Source organism: Calliphora vicina, chromosome 4 (genome assembly GCF_958450345.1).
Source record: "Calliphora vicina chromosome 4, idCalVici1.1, whole genome shotgun sequence".
Taxonomy (NCBI): Eukaryota; Metazoa; Arthropoda; class Insecta; order Diptera; family Calliphoridae; genus Calliphora; species Calliphora vicina.
In genome coordinates this window covers 110,809,309-110,831,269 of record NC_088783.1, presented here as the reverse complement: position 1 = coordinate 110,831,269, position 21,961 = coordinate 110,809,309, and the positions used below count along the sequence as shown (strand labels likewise).

Genomic DNA, 21,961 nt, shown 5'->3' with positions numbered 1-21,961 from the left:
GATTAAATTGTTTGCAAAAAGAGGAAATTTCTTTTAAAATTTATTTTGTTCCATAAAAAAAGGTGGCAACCTTAAGGACATTTTAAAATTTTTCATAAATTGTGTGATATATTATAAACATTTTAGAAAATTTAACTTGAAAACAAGAAAAATACTTAAAAATACCAATTTAACACAAAAATAGGTGGCAACCTTGTTTATAAAAATCTAATATTTTTTAAATTTTCCTAACAAAACTAAAAAGAATATAAAAATTTAAACACATTCACTAAATGTATCATAAAATATAACATATTTCTGGTAAAATAAATAAATTTCCTAATTAGGTGGCAACTTCAATTACAAAATTTCAACAAATTGTACAAAATTATGTTAGAATTAATTAAAAATAATTCAAGTTAAACAAAAACAAGAAAATTGGGTTGAATTAATGAATTTCCATTAGAAAAGGTGGCAACTCCAAGTACACAATTTCAGGAAACTTAAAATTTTTTAAAAAAAATTAAACAAAATCAATTGGATTGTTAATAAAAAGAGGAGAGGATATTTTTATAAGAAAAGGTGGCAACTCCAAGTACCAAATATGAGGAAATTTTATTAAATTTTATAATTTTTTTTTTTAAATTAAGCAAAACTAATTAAATTGTTTATCAAAAGAGAAAAAATTTTTGCAAATTATTTATTTTCCATAAAATAGGTGGCAACCTTAAGGAGTAAGATTAACATTTTTAAAAAATTTTGTAAAAAATTTGCACACATTAAAAAAATTAAACTTGAAGACAAGAGAAAATACTTAAAAAAAACTATTTTCAAGGTGGCAATGTTGTTTATAAAAATCTTATATTTTGTTAAAATTTCCTACCAAAATTAAAAAGATTAAAAAACTTCATGTAAATATAGCATAAACCAGACTATATATTTCTGCTAAAAATAAATAAATTAACTAAATGTGTTATTAATTTTATTATTTTTATTAAAACTGTTAATTTCTTTCTGTTAAATCATTGAAATCTTGAAAAAATTCTATTCAAATTAAACAATTAAACTAATTAGCACTTTTCTTAACATCTGGCAGCCATATTTATTGTAACAGCAAAACAAATGTAAACAATAGACATTTTTGTGCTCTCGCAACAAAGTTTATAAACATTAAATACTATACAACAAATAAGAGTGGCCAACAACATAAACATACAAATTGTGCGTTTAAAATATATAAAAAAATAACACCCACCCACCCTACTCTCCAACCCGGTTTCCGTGGTTTCATTTAACAAATTTATATACAAAAAAAACCGAAAAAACAAAGCAAAAACATAAATTTAAAACGAAACGAAACATAAGAAAACGTTTAGTATAAAAAAATAAAACAGAAATAAATTTTTACCAAGATGACATCGTATATTGAGCTGTGCGGTTTGATTGTATTGCTAATGTTGCCATTTCTATATGAAACCAGTCATATATTCCGTTATTATTTTAAATTTTTAATCTATTACGGTCTCGTGTCATTTAATTCCATCGTCTTGATACCGGCATTTATGTGTCGGCCCTGTGATGTGCGCAATTTACTGTAAGTATAACTAAATAACTAAATAAATAAATATTTAATTATGTATTCATTCCTTTTTTCTTCTTATAAGGCAATTTATTATTATAAATTAATTAAGTGAAAAGTGAAAATGTGGTTGTTTTTTTTTTATTTGCGTTATTTGCGGTTCTTAGGGGTTGTGTTTTGGGTTTTATGTTTAAAATGATAAAAATCAATATTAATGACCAGCCAAGATTGTTGTATGAGGTTGGGCATGATGGTTTGCTGTTGTTACATGACTTATTTATTTCCTTTTCACCAGCTGTTTTAGTTTCTTTAACTGTTAAAAATATGGTGTTTTTCTCAGTGTTTTTTTTTCAATTGTTAATTAAATAAACATTGCAAAACTACTTAAGTATATGTATGTGAACTAGATAAAGGTCGTTTATTAATAATAATTCTCTGTTGTCGCGTTTTTTTTTTTGATTTTGGCAAATCAATTATTTTTTCTAAACTATTCACACTTACCTCGATAATTTTGTAACATTTATATGTATTTTAACTTTATTTCTATGTAAATTTTACATTTTGTAATTTTTAATATAAAAATTAGCTTTTGGAAATTTTGGGTATTTCGAATGTTAATTTAGGAATTTTTGATTTTTAAATTTTCTTACAAAAAAAAACTGTTATTTTACCTTTCTTTCCTTACATATCTTATATTTTGGTATTTTTTAGGTAAAAATTAGCTTTTGGAAATTTTGGGTATTTCGAAATTTTGTTTAGGAATTTTTGATATTTAAATTTTCCTACGAAAATTGTATAATTTTACCATTATTTCCATAAATAACTTATATTTTGGCATTTTTAATGCAAAATTTGGCTTTGGGAATTTTGGATATTTCGAAATTTTATTTAGGAATTCTTGATTTTTTAATTTTATTATGACAAAATTTACCTTTAAGCTTTTTTTATGTAAAATTTGTCTTTGGAAATTTTGGGTATTTTGAAATTTAGTTTAGGAATTCTTGATTTTTAAATTTTCTTACGAAAAAAGGATTATTTAACTATCTTCCTATATAGATTTTACATTTTGTCATTTTTAAGGTAAAAATTAGCTTTTGGAAATTTTGGGTATTTCAAAATTTTATTTAGGAATTCTTGATTTTTTAATTTTATTATGAAAACAAGTATTATTTTACATTTTTCTCAATGAAAATTTACCTTTAAGCATTTTTAATGTAAAATTTGTCTTTGGAAATTTTGGGTATTTTGAAATTTAGTTTAGGAATTCTAGATTTTTAAATTTCCTTACGAAAAAAGGATTATTTTAACTCTCTTCCTATATAGATTTTACATTTTGCCATTTTTAATGTAAAATTTAGCTTTTGGAAATTTTGGGTATTTCGAAATTTTATTTAGGAATTCGTGATTTTTTAATTTTATTATGAAAACAAGTATTATTTTACATTTTTCTCAATGAAAATTTACATTTAAGCATTTTTAATATAAAATTTGTCTTTGGAAATTTTGGGTATTTTGAAATTTAGTTTAGGAATTCTTGATTTTTAAATTTTCTTACGAAAAAAGGATTATTTAACTATCTTCCTATATAGATTTTACATTTTGTCATTTTTAAGGTAAAAATTAGCTTTTGGAAATTTTGGGTATTTCGAAATTTAGTTTAGGAATTCTTGATTGTTAAATTTTCTTAAGAAAAAATGTAGTTTTACCTTTTTTCTCAATGAAAATTTACATTTAAGCATTTTTAATATAAAATTTGTCTTTGGAAATTTTGGGTATTTTTAATTTTTACTTTAGGAATTCTTGATTTTTAAATTTTCTTATGAAAACAAGTATTATTTTACCTTACTAACCATAATGATCTTAAATTTCATAATTTTTAATGTAAAAATTAGTTTTTGGAAATTTTGGGTATTTCGAAATTTTATTTAGGAATTCCTGGTTTTTTAAATTTTATTATGAAAAAAGTGTTATTTTATATTTATTTCCATAAATATCTTACATTTAGAAATTTTTAGGTAAAAATTAGCTTTTGGAAATTTTGGGTATTTCGAAATTTTATTAAGGAATTCTTGATTTTTAAATTTTCTTATAAAAACAAGTATTATTTTACCTTTCTTACCATAAATATCATACATTTTGTCATTTCTAACGGAAATAAAGCTTTTGGGATTTGTGGGGATTTTAAAAAAGTTTTTGGGAATTTAGATTTTTTTGTTAATTGTTAATGTTAAACATAAAAACTTGAAAAATTAATGATAACTAAGATTTTTTGTCAAAAAAGGTGGCAACTTTTATTATAACAAAAATGATTTATTGTTAAATTATCTGACCAAAGCTAAAAACTTGTTCAATTTTAAACGTTTTCATAGAATTTTGCCTTAAAACACAAAATAACTAAATTTTCTTAAAAAGGTGGCAACTTCAGTTGCACTATTTCTCTAAATTTTTTAATAAATTGTACAAAATTATGATAAAATTAAATAAAACATAGTAAATGATAAACTAAATTAAGACATTTTTTATAAATTAGGATATTTCTATGAAAAAGGTGGCAGCTCCAAATATAAAATTTCAGAAAATGTTATTAAATTCAACAGATTTTAAAAAAATTAAACAAAACTAATTCAATTGTTTACAAAAAGAAGAATATTCTTTTAAAATTAAGTTTTTTCTATGAAAAAGGTGGCAACCTTAAGGAGTCAGTTTAACATTTTTAATTAATTTTGTAATGTACTGCAAATATTTAAGAACATTCAACTAGAAAATAAAAAAGTACTAAAAATACAAATCTTTAATAAAAAAAGGTGGCAACATTGATCACGAAAATTTTGATATATGAATAAATTTTCGTACCAAATCTTAAAAAAATAAAAATTTTATAGAAATAGACAATATTTCTGGCAAAATAAATAAATTTTCTAAAAAGGTGGCAACACTAGTTGAACTATTTCTACAAATCTTTTAAAATTTTTACACAAATCCAATAAAATTAATCAGCACTAATTAAATTCTTTACAAAACACGTGAAAATTCTGATAAATTAAGATTTTTCTAGCAAAAAGGTGGCAACTTTAATTTTGGTGTAAAACATTTCTATATAATTTACAAAAATTTTAAACAAATTTATGAAAGTTTACATAAAAATAAAGATAAGATAGTATAAATACGAATTTAACACAAAATAGGTGGCAACCTTTATTATATCAAACATGAAAAATGGCTAATTTTCTGTAATTTCATAAGAAATTATTGAATTATAACATGTTCTCTAAATGTAGCATAATAATGGACAATATTTCTGGCAAAATGAAAAAGGTGGCAACTTCAATTACACAATTTCATTAAATTTTCAAAAATTGTAAAAAAATATGTTAGAATTAAACAAGAATTATTAAATGTTTGACAAAAATAAGAAAATTCTGATAAATTAACATTTTTCTATCAAAAAGGTGGCAACAATTATAATTTATTTATGAAAATTTAACTTGAAAACTAGGTAAAATACTATAAATACCAATGTTTAACAAAATTTTTGGATAAAATTTAAAAAATACCAATTTTTAACAAAATAGGTGGCAACCTTGATTATATCAAACATGAAAAATGGCTAATTTTCTAATATTACTTAAGAAATTATTAAATTATAAACATGTTTTCTAAATGTAGCATAAAAATGGACAATATTTGTAGCAAAATGAAAAAAGGTGGCAACTTCAATTACACAATTGCATCAAATATTTATAAATTGTACAAAAATATGTTTGAATGAAACCAGAATTATTAAATGTTTGGCAAAAATAAGAAAATTCAAATAAATTAGTACTTTTCCATAAAAAGGTGGCAACCTTGATTATATCTATCTTGAAGTATGGCTAATTTTCATGGAACTTAATATCATTTTAAATATTTTCTCTAGATTTAGCATTAAAATGTGAAATTTCCAAAAAAGGTGGCAACTTCAACTACATAATTTTGCCAGATTTTCATTATTTAACAATAAATATAAAAAAGCCAGCAACATTTTAACAATATTTTAGGATAACATTTTAAAAATTCCAATTTGTAACAAAATAGGTGGCAACCTTGATTATATCAAACATGAAGAATAGAAAATTTTCATGATTTTTAATCAAATTTTAAATATTTTCTCTAAATGTAGCATAAAAACTGACATTAACCGGTAAAAATATGAAATTTCCAAAAAGGTGGCAACTTCAACTAAATAATTTTGCCAGATTTTCATTATTTAACAATAAATATAAAAAACCCAGCAACATTTTAACAATATTTTAGGATAACATTTTAAAAATTCCAAATTTTAACAAAATAGGTGGCAACCTTGGTTATATCAAACATGAAGATTGGAAAATCTTCATGATGTTTAATCAAATTTTATATATTTTCTCTAAATGTAGCATAAAAACTGACATTAACCGGTAAAAATGTGAAATTTCCAAAAAAGGTGGCAACTTCAACTACACAATTTTGCCAGATTTTCATTATTTAACAATAAATATAAAAAAGCCAGCAAAATTTTAACAATATTTTAGGATAACATTTTAAAAATTCCAATTTTTTAACAAAATAGGTGGCAACCTTGATTATATCAAACATGAAAATTGGAAAATCTTCATGATTTTTAATCAAATTTTAAATACTTTCTGTAAATGTAGCATAAAAACTGACATTAACCGGTAAAAATATGAAATTTCCAAAAAAGGTGGCAACTTCAACTACATAATTTTACCAGATATTCATTATTTAACAATAAATATAAAAAAGCCAGCAACATTTTAACAATATTTTAGGATAACATTTTAAAAATTCCAAATTTTAACAAAATAGGTGGCAACCTTGATTATATCAAACATGAAGAATGGAAAATTTTCATGATTTTTAATCAAATTTTAAATATTTTCTCTAAATGTAGCATAAAAACTGACATTAACCGGTAAAAATATGAAATTTCCAAAAAGGTGGCAACTTCAACTACATAATTTTGCCAGATTTTTATTATTTAACAATAGATATCAAAAAGATAGCTGTCGACCGGAACTTAAGCTGCATCTCTTTTCAATTTCTGTTCCCTTAAATTTCGAAACATTTTATTGGCAGTGTAAACATTCTGCTTATGTATTTATTGCCTGCCAGTAACCTTTATTGACATTTTCATTTATTTTATTATCTTGTTGCAAAGTTATTGTTATTGGTCTTGTAGTTATTGTTTTTGCAATAACAACAATTTCAGTTGTTATTACCGCCATTGTAATGTGCCACCCCCAACCCTCAACCAACTAACAATGTGTTGTGACTCAAGTTCATAAACTTCTCCTACTCCAACAAGTGTATAAAAGTAGATGAACTTTGAGCACAAAGCTAGACAACAAAGAAAAATTAAAGCTATCAAGATGATAAAGGAAAAACTCTAGAAAGAAATACATTCGTACATATGTGTTATATGAAAAAAAATATTTAAAATAGGAGGCCTTCTTTTCATTGCAGCATGATAAAGTAGAAGTAGAGGGGTTTTTTTAAAGGATTTGACAGTTGAAATCAAATTTTTTAAAATACCATATATTTAAAAATTATTTAATTTGCATTTATTATCAAAAGCATTTTAAAAATATCACTTTTATCAATTTTCAAAATAGTAGTAGAAATACTACTTTTTTAAAAAGTTTTAAATTTTTTAATTTTTAATAAAGATTCTTTAAGATAAAGGAATTTGCTTGAAGAATTTACTTTTTTTTTAAATCTTTTTAAATTCCTACAAAATTGTCTACTACTTTTTGAGAAAAAGTTGTAAAAAATTACTTCATTTGTATTTATTATATTCCTCTACAAAAATACTTTCAAAAGCATTTTAAAAATATCACTTTTATCAATTTTCAAAATAGTAGTAGAAATACTACTTTTTTAAAAAGTTTTAAATTTTTTAATTTTTAATAAGGAATTATTAAGATCATGGAATTTGCTTCAAGAATTTACTTTTTTTTAATTAATATTTTCAAAATTCGTATAAAACTGTCTACTACTTTATGAGAAAAAGTAGCAAAAAATTATTTAATTTGTATTTATTATATTCCTTTACAAAAATACTTTCTAAAGCATTGTAAAAATATCACTTTTTTCAATTTTCAAAATAGTAGTAGAAATACTACTTTTTTAAAAAGTTTTAAATTTTTTAATTTTTAATAAAGAATCTTTAAGATCAAGGAATTTGCTTGAAGAATTTACTTTTTTTTAAATCTTTTTAAATTCCTACAAAATTTTCTACTACTTTTTGAGAAAAAGTAGCAAAAAATTATTTCATTTGTATTTATTATATTCATTTACAAAAATGCTTTTAAAATCATTTTAAAAATATCACTTTTATCAATTCTCAAAATAGTAGTAAAAATACTACTTTTTTAAGAAGTTTTAAATTTTTTAATTTTTAATAAGGAATCTTTAAGATCATTGAATTTGCATTTTAATATTAACACTTTTATCAATTTTCAAAATAGTAGTAAAAATACTACTTTTTTAAAAAAGTATTAAATTTGTGATTTTTGGTAAAAAAAATCTTTATGCGTATAGAATCAGTGTTATGTCCCTGTCCACACTAGACAAATTCATGTGTGGACAACAAATTTTCCCCTGAGTAAACAAAAGTATGGCTTGTCTTGATATACTTTCAAATGGTTGTCAAGATTTTCATGTAGGATAAACTTGTCAGACACTTTTCACCTCAAACATTTTTGTCTTGATAACAATTGTCATTAAATATTGTGATAAATATTTGTCAAGTATAGACACGTTGTAAGGCAAAACTAGCTGAACACTTAACTAAAATCATTTTGATGTTTATTCACTTCTTCTGTCATTTTATTTCAATCAAATATTTTGCCACATTTGTTGTTTTTTTACTCAGCTTCTATTCAATTGAAAAAGAAAAACAAACTGGAAAACATAGACAACTAAAGTGACATTTTGAATCAGACAACCAATTGCAATTGATTTCTTGTATAACAATAAAAGCATAGGTAGTAGTATGTATGTATCTCTGAAATAATTTTATTTAAAATTCATTTAATTAAGTCGATACAATCAATATAACTAACGATTTGCTAAACAATAATAAAGGGTGTTTTATTTAAGACCGATAGAACATAACCCCAGACTATATTAGCAATAAATATGTTGGAAGAATAACGGAGCAATATTGATGATTGCTTTACTTATATTAAGGTTATGGGAAAACATATTTATGTTAAGACACAATTTAAAAGACGTAAAAGATGATTTACTTTATTTTATCTTTTTGTAAAATTTCTGCAAATAATTTTCTTTTGATTGCATTTTTTTTTTTATGCAGTGTCTTTATTTGTTTTCTTTGATATGTCAAACACAAATTGACAACCAAATTTTACATTTTAGTTTTGCAATAATTATTAATGAAAAACTGTTGATAATTATTGCCGCAATTATTGCCATGTACGAAAAAGATACCTACGTCTCCACTGGATATGACATAATTCTGACATTTGCTGCAATATATATTAATGAATTTATTGCCAGTGTAGACTATGAGTTATGAAAGGGTTAACTGACAAACTAACAGTTACTTTTAGACATTTATGATCAGTATACTCTGGGAAATCATCATGTATAGATTGACGCTTGAACAACGCTAGCAAATTATCCAAATTTACTTTTTTTTGTTGTTGAAAATATGGATGACCTTGATCCGGGCGAGATGTGGTTTCAACAGGATGGCTCCACTTGTAATACGACGACCGATTTATTGAAATCTAATTTTGACGATAATTTGATTTCGTGAAATGAATCTGTCAATTTTCCTCCACGATCGTGCGATTTGTTTCCTATGGGGCAACGTTAAGTCACAGGTTTATTCTGTTAAACCCAGCAACAATTGATGCCTTCGAGACCAACATTGTTCGTGTTATTACTGATATACGGCCAGCAATGCTCGAAAAAATTCACCCAAAATTGGACGTCCAAGCTCGCTGGACATATGCCTGAAATCAATTTGAAATTTTTTCATTAAAATTAACTTTTTGTTTTATTTTTACAATTCCAAGTTCTATCGGTGTTAAAAAACCACCCTTTATAAGTCAATAAGAAAATGAAATAAATAACAGCCTAATAAAGGAAGAGTAGCAAAGAGAAAACTGTGAAAGACCTTGAAAATGTTAAGTAAAGTTGTTTTAATATAAGAAATAATAATGAAACGATTGTTGGTTACTTGAAAAACAAGTATTTAGTAAATTTTAATCCATTTAGGTTAAATCGCTGGGGCAGAATCTTTAATGTGGCATGGCAAGTATCGCCGACCTGTTGAAACCACATAACGTTGGTGTCCATATCATCCAATTCAGTCCAAAGAAAGTTGGTAAACAGCGACCTATAGACTGTTCTGTTGTCACGACCAAAGATTATTCTATGATCTCTTATATAGACTCTTCTGTTGTCTCGTCTATAAAGTCTTCTGTAGACTCGTCTATAGACTCATCTGTAGTCTCGTCAATAAACTCTTCTATAGACTCTTCTGTAGTCTCGTCTAAAGACTCTTCTATGGTCGCTTATGTAGTCTCGTCTATACACTCTTCTGTAGTCTCGTCTATACACTCTTCTGTAGACTCTTCTCGTCTATAGACTCTTCTATAGACTCGTCTATAGACTCTTCTATAGACTCGTCTATAGACTCTTCTATAGACTCGTCTATAGACTCGTCTATAGACTCTTCTATAGACTCTTCTATAGACTCGTCTATAGACTCTTCTATAGACTCGTCTATAGACTCTTCTATAGACTCTTCTATAGACTCTTCTATAGACTCTTCTATAGACTCTTCTATAGACTCGTCTATAGACTCTTCTATAGACTCGTCTATAGACTCGTCTATAGACTCTTCTATAGACTCGTCTATAGACTCTTCTATAGACTCTTCTATAGACTCGTCTATAGACTCTTCTATAGACTCGTCTATAGACTCTTCTATAGACTCGTCTACAGACTCTTCTATAGACTCTTCTATAGACTCGTCTATAGACTCTTATATAGACTCGTCTACAGACTCTTCTATAGACTCTTCTATAGACTCGTCTATAGACTCTTCTATAGACTCTTCTATAGACTCTTCTATAGACTCGTCTATAGACTCTTCTATAGACTCGTCTATAGACTCTTCTATAGACTCGTCTATAGACTCTTCTATAGACTCGTCTATAGACTCTTCTATAGACTCGTCTATAGACTCTTCTATTGACTCTTCTATAGACTCTTCTATAGACTCTTCTATAGACTCGTCTATAGACTCTTCTATAGACTCGTCTATAGACTCTTCTATAGACTCTTCTATAGACTCTTCTATAGACTCGTCTATAGACTCTTCTATAGACTCTTCTATAGACTCGTCTATAGACTCTTCTATAGACTCTTCTATAGACTCTTCTATAGACTCTTCAATAGACTCTTCTATAGACTCTTCTATAGACTCTTCTATAGACTCTTCTATAGACTCTTCTATAGACTCGTCTATAGACTCTTCTATAGACTCTTCTATAGACTCTTCTATAGACTCGTCTATAGACTCTTCTATAGACTCGTCTATAGACTCTTCTATAGACTCTTCTATAGACTCCTCTATAGACTCTTCTATAGACTCGTCTATAGACTCTTCTATAGACTCGTCTATAGACTCTTCTATGGTCTCTTCTGTAGACTCGTCTATAGACACTCTTCTATTGTCTCTTCTCTGGTCTCTTCTATAGACTTTTCTGTAGTCTCGTCTATAAACTCTTCTATGATCTCTTCTATAGACTAGTCTAAAGACTCTTCTATGGTCACTTCTGTAGTCTCGTCTATATACTCTTCTGTGGTCTCTTGTATAGACTATCTGTTGTCTTGTCTATAGACTCTTCTGTAGTCTCGTCCAAAGTTTCTTCTATGGTCCCTTATATAGACTCTTCTATAGACTCGTCTATAGACTGTTCTGTAGACTCGTCTATATACTCGTCTGTAGTCTCGTCTTTAAAATCGTCTGTAGTCTTATCTATAGAATCTTCTGTAGGCTCGTCTATAGACCCCTTCTGTTATCTTGTCTATAGACCCTTTTGTAGTCTCGTCAATAGACACATCTTTAGTCTCGTTTATAGACTCTTCTGTAGTTTCGTTTATAGACTCTTCTGTAGTCTCGTATATAGACTCTTTTCGGAATCCATTGGACGCTCTTCGATCTCCTAAATTCTACAATTTCTTTTGTTGTCGTTCGGAAGTCCCTATTGTAAGACCCTTTATACTTTAAAGACCTAATAACTATAAATCCTTTCTATTCTAAACTTAACTCAGTCATATTTGCTTTTATTTTATAACATTTAATATCTTTTTAATACCAACCATTAATTCATCATCTCTCCTACACAGAAAACACAATATCAACAAACAATTAATGCTGACGTCTTTGGCACATTTCCAACTAGGTTATTTTGCCTTTTGTTTTCCCTCCTTTTGCACTTGAGCTAATTCTTGCATTTGTTGCAAATGCATTTTTTTTCTCCGCCATTGTATTGCCTTTTGAATGTAAGAAATAAGTATTGACGGAATAATCTTTCTAGTTTTAAAAATAACATGGCTATATTTCAATTAATATGTAAAAGAAATTGTTGTGGTGAAAACTGCTGAATCATGTTCAAATATTATTGTTAATATTTCAAAGTAGAAAATCTTTAATTTAAAAGATGTACAAAATTAAGATTTTGTTTTGTAATTGAAATTTTGGAAATCATGTGATTTTCATCAAATATTTTAAATATAATTTAGAATAAGATTTGTCGAATTTGTTAAAACAGGAACAGAATAGTCTTGACTAGACATTTATATCCACCTTCCAAAATCAATTTAGTTCTATGTAGTATTTTGTTGTCACCGGCGAAATCAAAGTTCTTAGAGATTGCTTTAAACAACTGACATATGATAAAAACACTTCTTATTGACGTACATGCTCTAAAAACATACAATATCTATTATATTATCTCCAAAAATATGCATTTGTTTGATAATTAGCTATATTTTGAAGAGTACATACTTCAAAACTTGATTATTTTATTGATAAAATTTTGAAGGAAAAATTAATTTAAATGCAATTGATTTCTTTTGTTGAAATCACATAAAAATAAGCATGCAAGCGCTAATATAACTATTCAAATTTGATATGAATTTAATATAAGATAAGACGATTATAAGATAGCGTTACATGTTAGCATATTTGCCGAACTAATAATAAAATGTTGCGGTGTTAGCAATATTACTGTACTAAGGAATATACCCTATAGTCTGGGTCATGGACTCATATATAGTTTCGTTTACTTACTCTTCTGTTATCTCGCCTATAGTCCAGTCTATGGACTCTTCTATAGTCTTGTTTATAGACACTTCTGTAGCCCATTCTATACATTTTTCTGCAGTCTCATCGATAGACTCTTCTGTAGTCGCGTTTATAGAATCTTCTGTAGCCTCGTCTATAAACTCTTCTGTAGTCTCATCTATAGACTCTTCTGTAGTCTCATCTATAGACTCTTCTGTAGTCTCATCCATAGACTCTTCTGTAGTCTCGTCTATATAATCTTCTGTAGTTACGTCCATAAACTCTTCTGTAGTCTCGTCTATAAAATCGTCTGTACTCTCCTCTATAAACAGTCTCGACTATAGACTCTTCGGTAGTCTCACTCTTCAGTAGTCTCGTTTATAGACTCTTATGCAGTCTCGCCTAAGACTAGAACTAGAACGGAACTAGAACAGAACTAGAACAGAACTAGAACAGAACTAGAACAGAACTAGAACAGAACTAGAACAGAACTAGAATAGAACTAGAACAGAACTAGAACAGAACTAGAACAGAACTAGAACAGAACTAGAACAGAACTAGAACAGAACTAGAACATAACTAGAACAGAACTAGAACAGAACTAGAACAGAACTAGAACAGAACTAGAACAGAACTAGAACAGAACTAGAACAGAACTAGAACAGAACTAGAACAGAACTAGAACAGAACTAGAACAGAACTAGAACAGAACTAGAACAGAACTAGAACAGAACTAGAACAGAACTAGAACAGAACTAGAACAGAACTAGAACAGAACTAGAACAGAACTAGAACAGAACTAGAACAGAACTAGAACAGAACTAGAACAGAACTAGAACAGAACTAGAACAGAACTAGAACAGAACTAGAACAGAACTAGAACAGAACTAGAACAGAACTAGAACAGAACTAGAACAGAACTAGAACAGAACTAGAACAGAACTAGAACAGAACTAGAACAGAACTAGAACAGAACTAGAACAGAACTAGAACAGAACTAGAACAGAACTAGAACAGAACTAGAACAGAACTAGAACAGAACTAGAACAGAACTAGAACAGAACTAGAACAGAACTAGAACAGAACTAGAACAGAACTAGAACAGAACTAGAACAGAACTAGAACAGAACTAGAACAGAACTAGAACAGAACTAGAACAGAACTAGAACAGAACTAGAACAGAACTAGAACAGAACTAGAACAGAACTAGAACAGAACTAGAACAGAACTAGAACAGAACTAGAACAGAACTAGAACAGAACTAGAACAGAACTAGAACTAGAACAGAACTAGAACAGAACTAGAACAGAACTAGAACAGAACTAGAACAGAACTAGAACAGAACTAGAACAGAACTAGAACAGAACTAGAACAGAACTAGAACAGAACTAGAACAGAACTAGAACAGAACTAGAACAGAACTAGAACAGAACTAGAACAGAACTAGAACAGAACTAGAACAGAACTAGAACAGAACTAGAACAGAACTAGAACAGAACTAGAACAGAACTAGAACAGAACTAGAACAGAACTAGAACAGAACTAGAACAGAACTAGAACAGAACTAGAACAGAACTAGAACAGAACTAGAACAGAACTAGAACAGAACTAGAACAGAACTAGAACAGAACTAGAACAGAACTAGAACAGAACTAGAACAGAACTAGAACAGAACTAGAACAGAACTAGAACAGAACTAGAACAGAACTAGAACAGAACTAGAACAGAACTAGAACAGAACTAGAACAGAACTAGAACAGAACTAGAACAGAACTAGAACAGAACTAGAACTAGAACAGAACTAGAACAGAACTAGAACAGAACTAGAACAGAACTAGAACAGAACTAGAACAGAACTAGAACAGAACTAGAACAGAACTAGAACAGAACTAGAACAGAACTAGAACAGAACTAGAACAGAACTAGAACAGAACTAGAACAGAACTAGAACAGAACTAGAACAGAACTAGAACAGAACTAGAACAGAACTAGAACAGAACTAGAACAGAACTAGAACAGAACTAGAACAGAACTAGAACAGAACTAGAACAGAACTAGAACTAGAACAGAACTAGAACAGAACTAGAACAGAACTAGAACAGAACTAGAACAGAACTAGAACAGAACAGAACAGAACTAGAACAGAACTAGAACAGAACTAGAACAGAACTAGAACAGAACTAGAACAGAACTAGAACAGAACTAGAACAGAACTAGAACAGAACTAGAACAGAACTAGAACAGAACTAGAACAGAACTAGAACAGAACTAGAACAGAACTAGAACAGAACTAGAACAGAACTAGAACAGAACTAGAACAGAACTAGAACAGAACTAGAACAGAACTAGAACAGAACTAGAACAGAACTAGAACAGAACTAGAACAGAACTAGAACAGAACTAGAACAGAACTAGAGCAGAACTAGAACAGAACTAGAACAGAACTAGAACAGAACTAGAACAGAACTAGAACAGAACTAGAACAGAACTAGAACAGAACAGAACTAGAACAGAACTAGAACAGAACTAGAACAGAACTAGAACAGAACTAGAACAGAACTAGAACAGAACTAGAACAGAACTAGAACAGAACTAGAACAGAACTAGAACAGAACTAGAACAGAACTAGAACAGAACTAGAACAGAACTAGAACAGAACTAGAACAGAACTAGAACAGAACTAGAACAGAACTGATACCCCCATTTTCTCAATCTCTGGTTATCGTTTTTCGTAACGTAAACTGTCAATATATCGTCACGATAAAAAAATTAACCAGAGATTGAGAAAATAGATAACTTATTTAACTAGGTTCTATGTTTTATTTACTTAATAAAAATTGCTTGAAATTTGATAATATTTAAAATATCTACTACTATTGATTATAATTTAAATTAATTTATATTAAAATTCTAAAATAATCTCAGCATTTAGTTGCTTAACATTTATCAGCGAAAAACTTTCATTAGTTTTTTGAAGGTTTTTGGGTAAACGGAGATAAACAATGGTGTTTTCGTTTAATATCGTTTTAGAGATTAATAAAATAAATAATTAATAAATAATAATAAAATAATATAGCAAGCAATTTAATTAAAAATAGTCAGTAGATTGAAAAGCTCATTTAAATAATATGAAAGTGAGAGGAAAAGTTATTCATTATTTCATCTTCCACAAAACCCCAAACGCAACGTAACTTAAGGAAACTTTAGCTATTTGCATTTGTGTTGACCTTTTGTAATAAATTTCTCGTTTGCAACAAGTTTTTGTTTGCCAAACATAAACAATCAACATGTCATGATCCCCCGCCTTGACTAGAAATCAATTTGTTCACACAGCGAACCAGAATTTGTCTCGTGTGGACGTTGTCAGATCAATCTGTCTAAAGACTCTTCTGTATTTTCGTATATAGACTCTTCTCCAATCTCGCCTGTAGAAACTTCTGTAGTCTAATCTAAAATTAGTTCTCAACTCCAATAGTAATTAATTTTCTGTAAGTGTAAACGTTACACAATTATTTGCAAATTATTTTGTTTATAATTTCAGTTTGCTAATTTCAGGTACATCTAGACATCTAGATTTACATGCAAATTAATTAGAATGCTAAACACAATACAAATTAATCAAAATACTATTAATTTACATAAATACCTGCAGTTTTTTTTATTTTATTGAAATTTAAAAAAAACACTCCCCATGAATTTATTTTGAAATTATAATTTAATATTAACACAAGCTTAGGAAGCAAGGTTATTGTATTTAACAAGAAGGAAATGAGTTGAGAACGGGGAACACTTCAAAAAAAAACTGTCCATAGAGAAATCAGTTGTCTGGCATTTTGCTTAAATGAAGGGTTATATTTTTCTCATAACTTTTTAACTTAACTTCTTCCTAATCATCTTCAGTTTATTTTTCTTAATTTTTTTTTGTTTATTAAGTAAGTTAACACTTTCAATATATTGTTGCTTATCAATTATTTAAGAGATTTAATTCACTAATCAATTTCTTGTTGAAACTATTGTAATAGTTTTCGCCCAACTTGTAATAAATAACACTCACAATATTTATGGTGGCTAATACAAAAAAAGTAAAAGTACATTAGAAAAATTAACTTTTAAGGGGCTAATTTAATTGATTTTAGCATTAATATACAATTACTTTGAATGAGTTTTATTCCTGTTTTGTTTTATGAAAATGACCCAATTTGGACACGTGTAGACAGGGTGTCTTGATAGAAATATGTATGTCATGATAGGAGGTGTGTAACAGGGGTGGTGGGTAAACATGGAATACTTCTTTGCAATGACCTTTGAAATGTTATACGGCGTTTTTTTCTTAAGTTTTACTACTAAATAATAGATTAAAAAACTTTAAGGGCTTCTTAAAAAGTGTCACAAATATTCTGTGAGTACTCATCGAGTTTCTTTCATGAGAAAGTCAAACTGCCAGCAAAATGGCAACGAAAACTGTAAATATTGTTAAGAAAGATTATAAATTAGAACAGAACTAGAATATAACTAGAACAAGAACAGAACTAGAACAGAACTAGAACAGAACTAGAACAGAACTAGAACAGAACTAGAACAGAACTAGAACAGAACTAGAACAGAACTAGAACAGAACTAGAACAGAACTAGAACAGAACTAGAACAGAACTAGAACAGAACTAGAACAGAACTAGAACAGAACTAGAACAGAACTAGAACAGAACTAGAACAGAACTAGAACAGAACTAGAACAGAACTAGAACAGAACTAGAACAGAACTAGAACAGAACTAGAACAGAACTAGAACAGAACTAGAACAGAACTAGAACAGAACTAGAACAGAACTAGAACAGAACTAGAACAGAACTAGAACAGAACTAGAACAGAACTAGAACAGAACTAGAACAGAACTAGAACAGAACTAGAACAGAACTAGAACAGAACTAGAAATGAACAGAACTAAAACAGAACTAGAACTCCGGCTTCAGTTTTGAAGAAATAAGGTCCGATGATGCCACATTTCTCTGGATTGAATAGAGTCTGTAGGGTCTGGGGGGTTACTCTCTATTGCGATGCGATCGCACAAAAAATGTGTCTAAAATGTTTTTATTTACAAGTTTTGATATTTCGTTTCGCTTTTGTTTATTTTGTGATGCCAGTGTTGGTTATTTTTCAACTTATTTTGCGAAAGCGTTTTCGTAGACGATGCAGAGTACTAAATTGTATTCTTATCGCATTTACCTTTCGCATCGAACTTGCTTTCGCATCGCAATAGAGAGTAACCCCCCTGTTGTGGTTTGGTCCCACTCCAAAAATCGTTAGCCAAAAATGGCCTCATCGTTGAACTCAATTTTGCGATAAAACATCGGGTCAGTTTCCATATGTTCTAGAGCCCAATAGGCGAAATAACCATGCATGCGATGGTCTCGTGGCTTAAATTTCAGCACCAGTAGGATCTTATACGGGTGAAGGACAAGATCTTTGCTCAAAATTGTCTACGTACGGACAAAAACCCAATTCATGCAACCGACGACAAATCGATAAATTTGGATATTCTTGCACTCTCGTTTAAAGCGGCGATATTGTCTTCAGTACTCACATTCCTTCAACGTGTTGGTGTTATTGCATAATTGAGAGAGTGTGTGGTATGAAATCTAACGACAGTTCCATCTGTCGAATGGACGATTATGTCAGCCATGCAAAATCACAAAATCGTCGTCTATAAGTTGCGCCAATCGATAACTGATTTTCAAAGTAAATTTGGAAAATTTAATAGCCTTGTTCAAGCGGCAATCTATTCATGATGATTTGCCAGAGTGTACAGATCATAAATGTCAACAAGTGAGCGCAGTATGACAGTTCTTTTGACAGTTAACCTTTTCGTAAGTTCTAATGGGCTTAAAAGAACTGGGGCCAAATTACCACATTCGATATCGAGTAAAATTGATCGTAATTTTCTTTATTGAGATTATGGCATTCGATATCGAGCACGAAATTTAGTACATTTTATCATAATTTCGATATTGAAATTATTTTTCGATACGATAACTCATTCGATCACGAATGCCCCTGAATTCTCCAAAATTTTATTGTACTCAGCTATTATTTGCAATTTTATACAATAAATGTAAAAATATTTCGAAGGAATAGCAAATGCCAACCCTTTAAATCAATAATTCCTTTGATTTATTAAACAAAATCACTCATATTACTAGTAGACAAAAAAAAACTTTTCAATTTTCTTTGCAATTATGTTGTTACTTTGATTTTGTTTTTAACAAATCCATTGGGATTATTAACAATTTATTAAAGTCAGTTAATAATGATGACATTTTACATTAATAAAGTTATTGATTGTCAAATTGATTGCTATTGTTTTTTTCTTCTTCTTTTTTGTTCATATTAAAAAAGACAATAACATGAAAATTACTCTTAACATGCTCACATTTATAACAAATTAATTAAAGTCTTTGGGGGGTTTTGAAAAATAACAAGACAAATTTGAAGAATATATTTTAAACAGTTTAATTCTTTAAACAATAAGTTCTTTAGGTATAAATTTGTGACCGATTAGGGCCTATAGGCCATTTTATTAAATTAATATTCTCTTTGATATTACTAACTTTTTAACAGGATTTAATAAAAATTTGTGTACAATTGTTTTTCCTTCCAGTTGGGCCAGTACCTTTTGTCATCGAATAACAACTCTAATTGGTTTGAGATGGGAGCTAAGAGGCAAAGAGCATTTAGAAAAGGATCGAGCCTGTATAATCGTGGCAAATCATCAATCGTCATTGGATGTTTTAGGTGAGTGATAAATAAAAATTCTAGACTAAAGTCTAATCTCAATTCCTATTTTATTAATTCATCCTTATCTATAATTTCAGGCATGTTTAACATTTGGCATGTTATGGACAAGTGCACGGTGGTGGCTAAACGTGAACTGTTTTATGCCTGGCCCTTTGGTTTGGCCGCCTGGTTGGCTGGTCTCATATTCATTGATCGTGTGCGCGGCGAAAAGGCACGTGACACCCTGAACCAAGTCAATAGTAAAATAAAGAAACAGAAAATCAAACTCTGGGTATTTCCCGAAGGCACACGACGCAATACCGGCGATATACATTCGTTTAAAAAGGGAGCCTTTCACATGGCCATCGATGAGCAGATACCCATATTACCGGTGGTCTTTAGCTCGTACTGTAGCTTTTTGAATGACAAAAAGAAAATCCTAAATGCGGGCAATATTATTTTGACCACTTTGCCGCCAATAACAACCGAAGGTTTAACCAAAGACGATTTGCCCGAGCTAATGGAAAAAGTGCACAAAGTAATGCAGGAGACTTTTAAGCAGACCTCAAATGAGGTGCTGCAACGTTATGCGGCAAATGCCATGACAAAACCTAAGAAAACGGCCCTAGAGACAACAGCCGAAAATCAAACAATAGCTAATGCCACACCGCTGCTGTCGGTTGGCAACAAAGTTTTAACATCTAAGGACACAAATTCATCGTTAAATTGTGATTATAGTTTGAAAACTACACATAATTCCACAAGTTCAACAAGTCAGGCTGAAGATATTGTAAATAATACAGGAGCAACAACAACAACGACATTAGCTAATGAAGAGGCGGTAAACGATTTTAAGGATCCGGTAATAACAAAGACTCGAGCTTTAGTGCATTAGAAATTCAAACTTACACAAGTTACTTTAATTAACTAAATTAAGCTACACCGGGGACAGAGAAAACTGGACATTTATATATAAAATAGGGCCATAACTACTGGGATTTGAGACTAAGAACCCTAGATTTGATAATAACAAACATTCATTCATTGATTCATAATTTAAGTACTGACAATCTTGTTAATAGCTAACAAATTTTTTTTATTTAGACAATTTTATTTTTAATATAAATTCCAAGGGTCAGTTCCCTTAACAATTTTATAACAAACTTCATTCCATAGCTAAAAGTTTTTAGTTTGGTATTAAACCCTTTAGATTTCCCTAAGGACAACAGTATTAATCATTTAATTTTAACCACATTTGACCATAAAATCTAGTTTAAGACGCCCTTGCAAACAGACCAATTTTATTTTTTTTTTTATTAAATATTTTAAATTTAAACTGACTATAAATATTTATTAGTAGGTGTAGTTTACTTTAACATCAATAAAAAAGTCGGCCCTGCCCGACTTTAGATTTCCTTTTTAACAAAATTTTAAACTCTCTCTTACTATTTCTCTGATAACAACAATCATAAAGTTTTTTTTATATAATTTTTAATAACAGTGTCATAAATTAATATGTTGCTAAATAAAAAAAAATTGTTATATTTCCTGCAATACACAAAACTCCCTTAAATTAATTAAACATTTTAGTAACATATCAACTTATAAGACTGTTTTAAGAAACTAAAATAAAAATTTCTTTTAAAAATTCTTTCAAATAACAAAATACATATATATTTAAATAAAAAGTTGGTTTATTATTACTTTTTAATTTTCAAATAATTAAACCAAATATAAGCAAAAGAGTTTAACCTATAAAGTTAACTTTTTAAACGACAAAACAATACAAGAAATTAATTAAGATTAAAATATATATACATAAAAAGAAAAGAAAAACAATTAAATAGTATTAACCAAAAAACAACAAAACATTCTATGTATTGTATAAATTTTAAACAAATATTGTAGTATTTTTTTTTTGCTTTAAATAACCTGCTAAAACTGGGTTTCCGCATACACCGTAATCGGCACCGATAACGAAAACTGAAACTGAAAAACGGTGCCGTTTCGTTCCCAATTTTCTGAAACGAACTTTTTTTCGGTGCAAATGTGTGAAATTTAATTTTCGGTGCCGATTACGTTGTATGCGGAAACGTAGCTTAAGGAAATTTCACAAACCTAAAGACGTTTTAAACCGGGCCTATATAAAAAAGAGCTCAGAAATATAAACAGACTTTGGTATACAGATGTTCATAACAGTAGCGTTTTAATATTAACCTCCAAGTATTTTGTAATATAGACTATATAGTCTGTTCTATAATATA

General features: G+C 28.8%; 1 protein-coding gene across 1 annotated transcript; it reads left to right on the top strand.

Annotated features, from left to right (window-relative positions):
* The first annotated feature begins 1,334 nt into the window (after positions 1-1,334).
* Positions 1,335-20,735, top strand: Agpat1 (1-Acylglycerol-3-phosphate O-acyltransferase 1). Its single transcript, XM_065507275.1, has 3 exons — positions 1,335-1,573; positions 19,582-19,715; positions 19,796-20,735. The coding sequence occupies exons 1-3, from the start codon at positions 1,392-1,394 to the stop codon at positions 20,590-20,592; spliced, it is 1,113 nt and encodes a 370-aa protein (XP_065363347.1). The 5' UTR covers positions 1,335-1,391; the 3' UTR covers positions 20,593-20,735.
* The last annotated feature ends 1,226 nt before the right edge of the window (positions 20,736-21,961 follow it).

Coding starts and splice junctions, on each gene's coding strand:
- Agpat1 (XM_065507275.1), top strand. CDS start 1,392: ATGACATCGTATATTGAGCTGTGCGGTTTGATTGTATTGCTAATGTTG. Junction 1,574..19,581: donor TGTGATGTGCGCAATTTACT/GTAAGTATAACT, acceptor TTTTCCTTCCAG/TTGGGCCAGTACCTTTTGTC. Junction 19,716..19,795: donor ATCGTCATTGGATGTTTTAG/GTGAGTGATAAA, acceptor CTATAATTTCAG/GCATGTTTAACATTTGGCAT.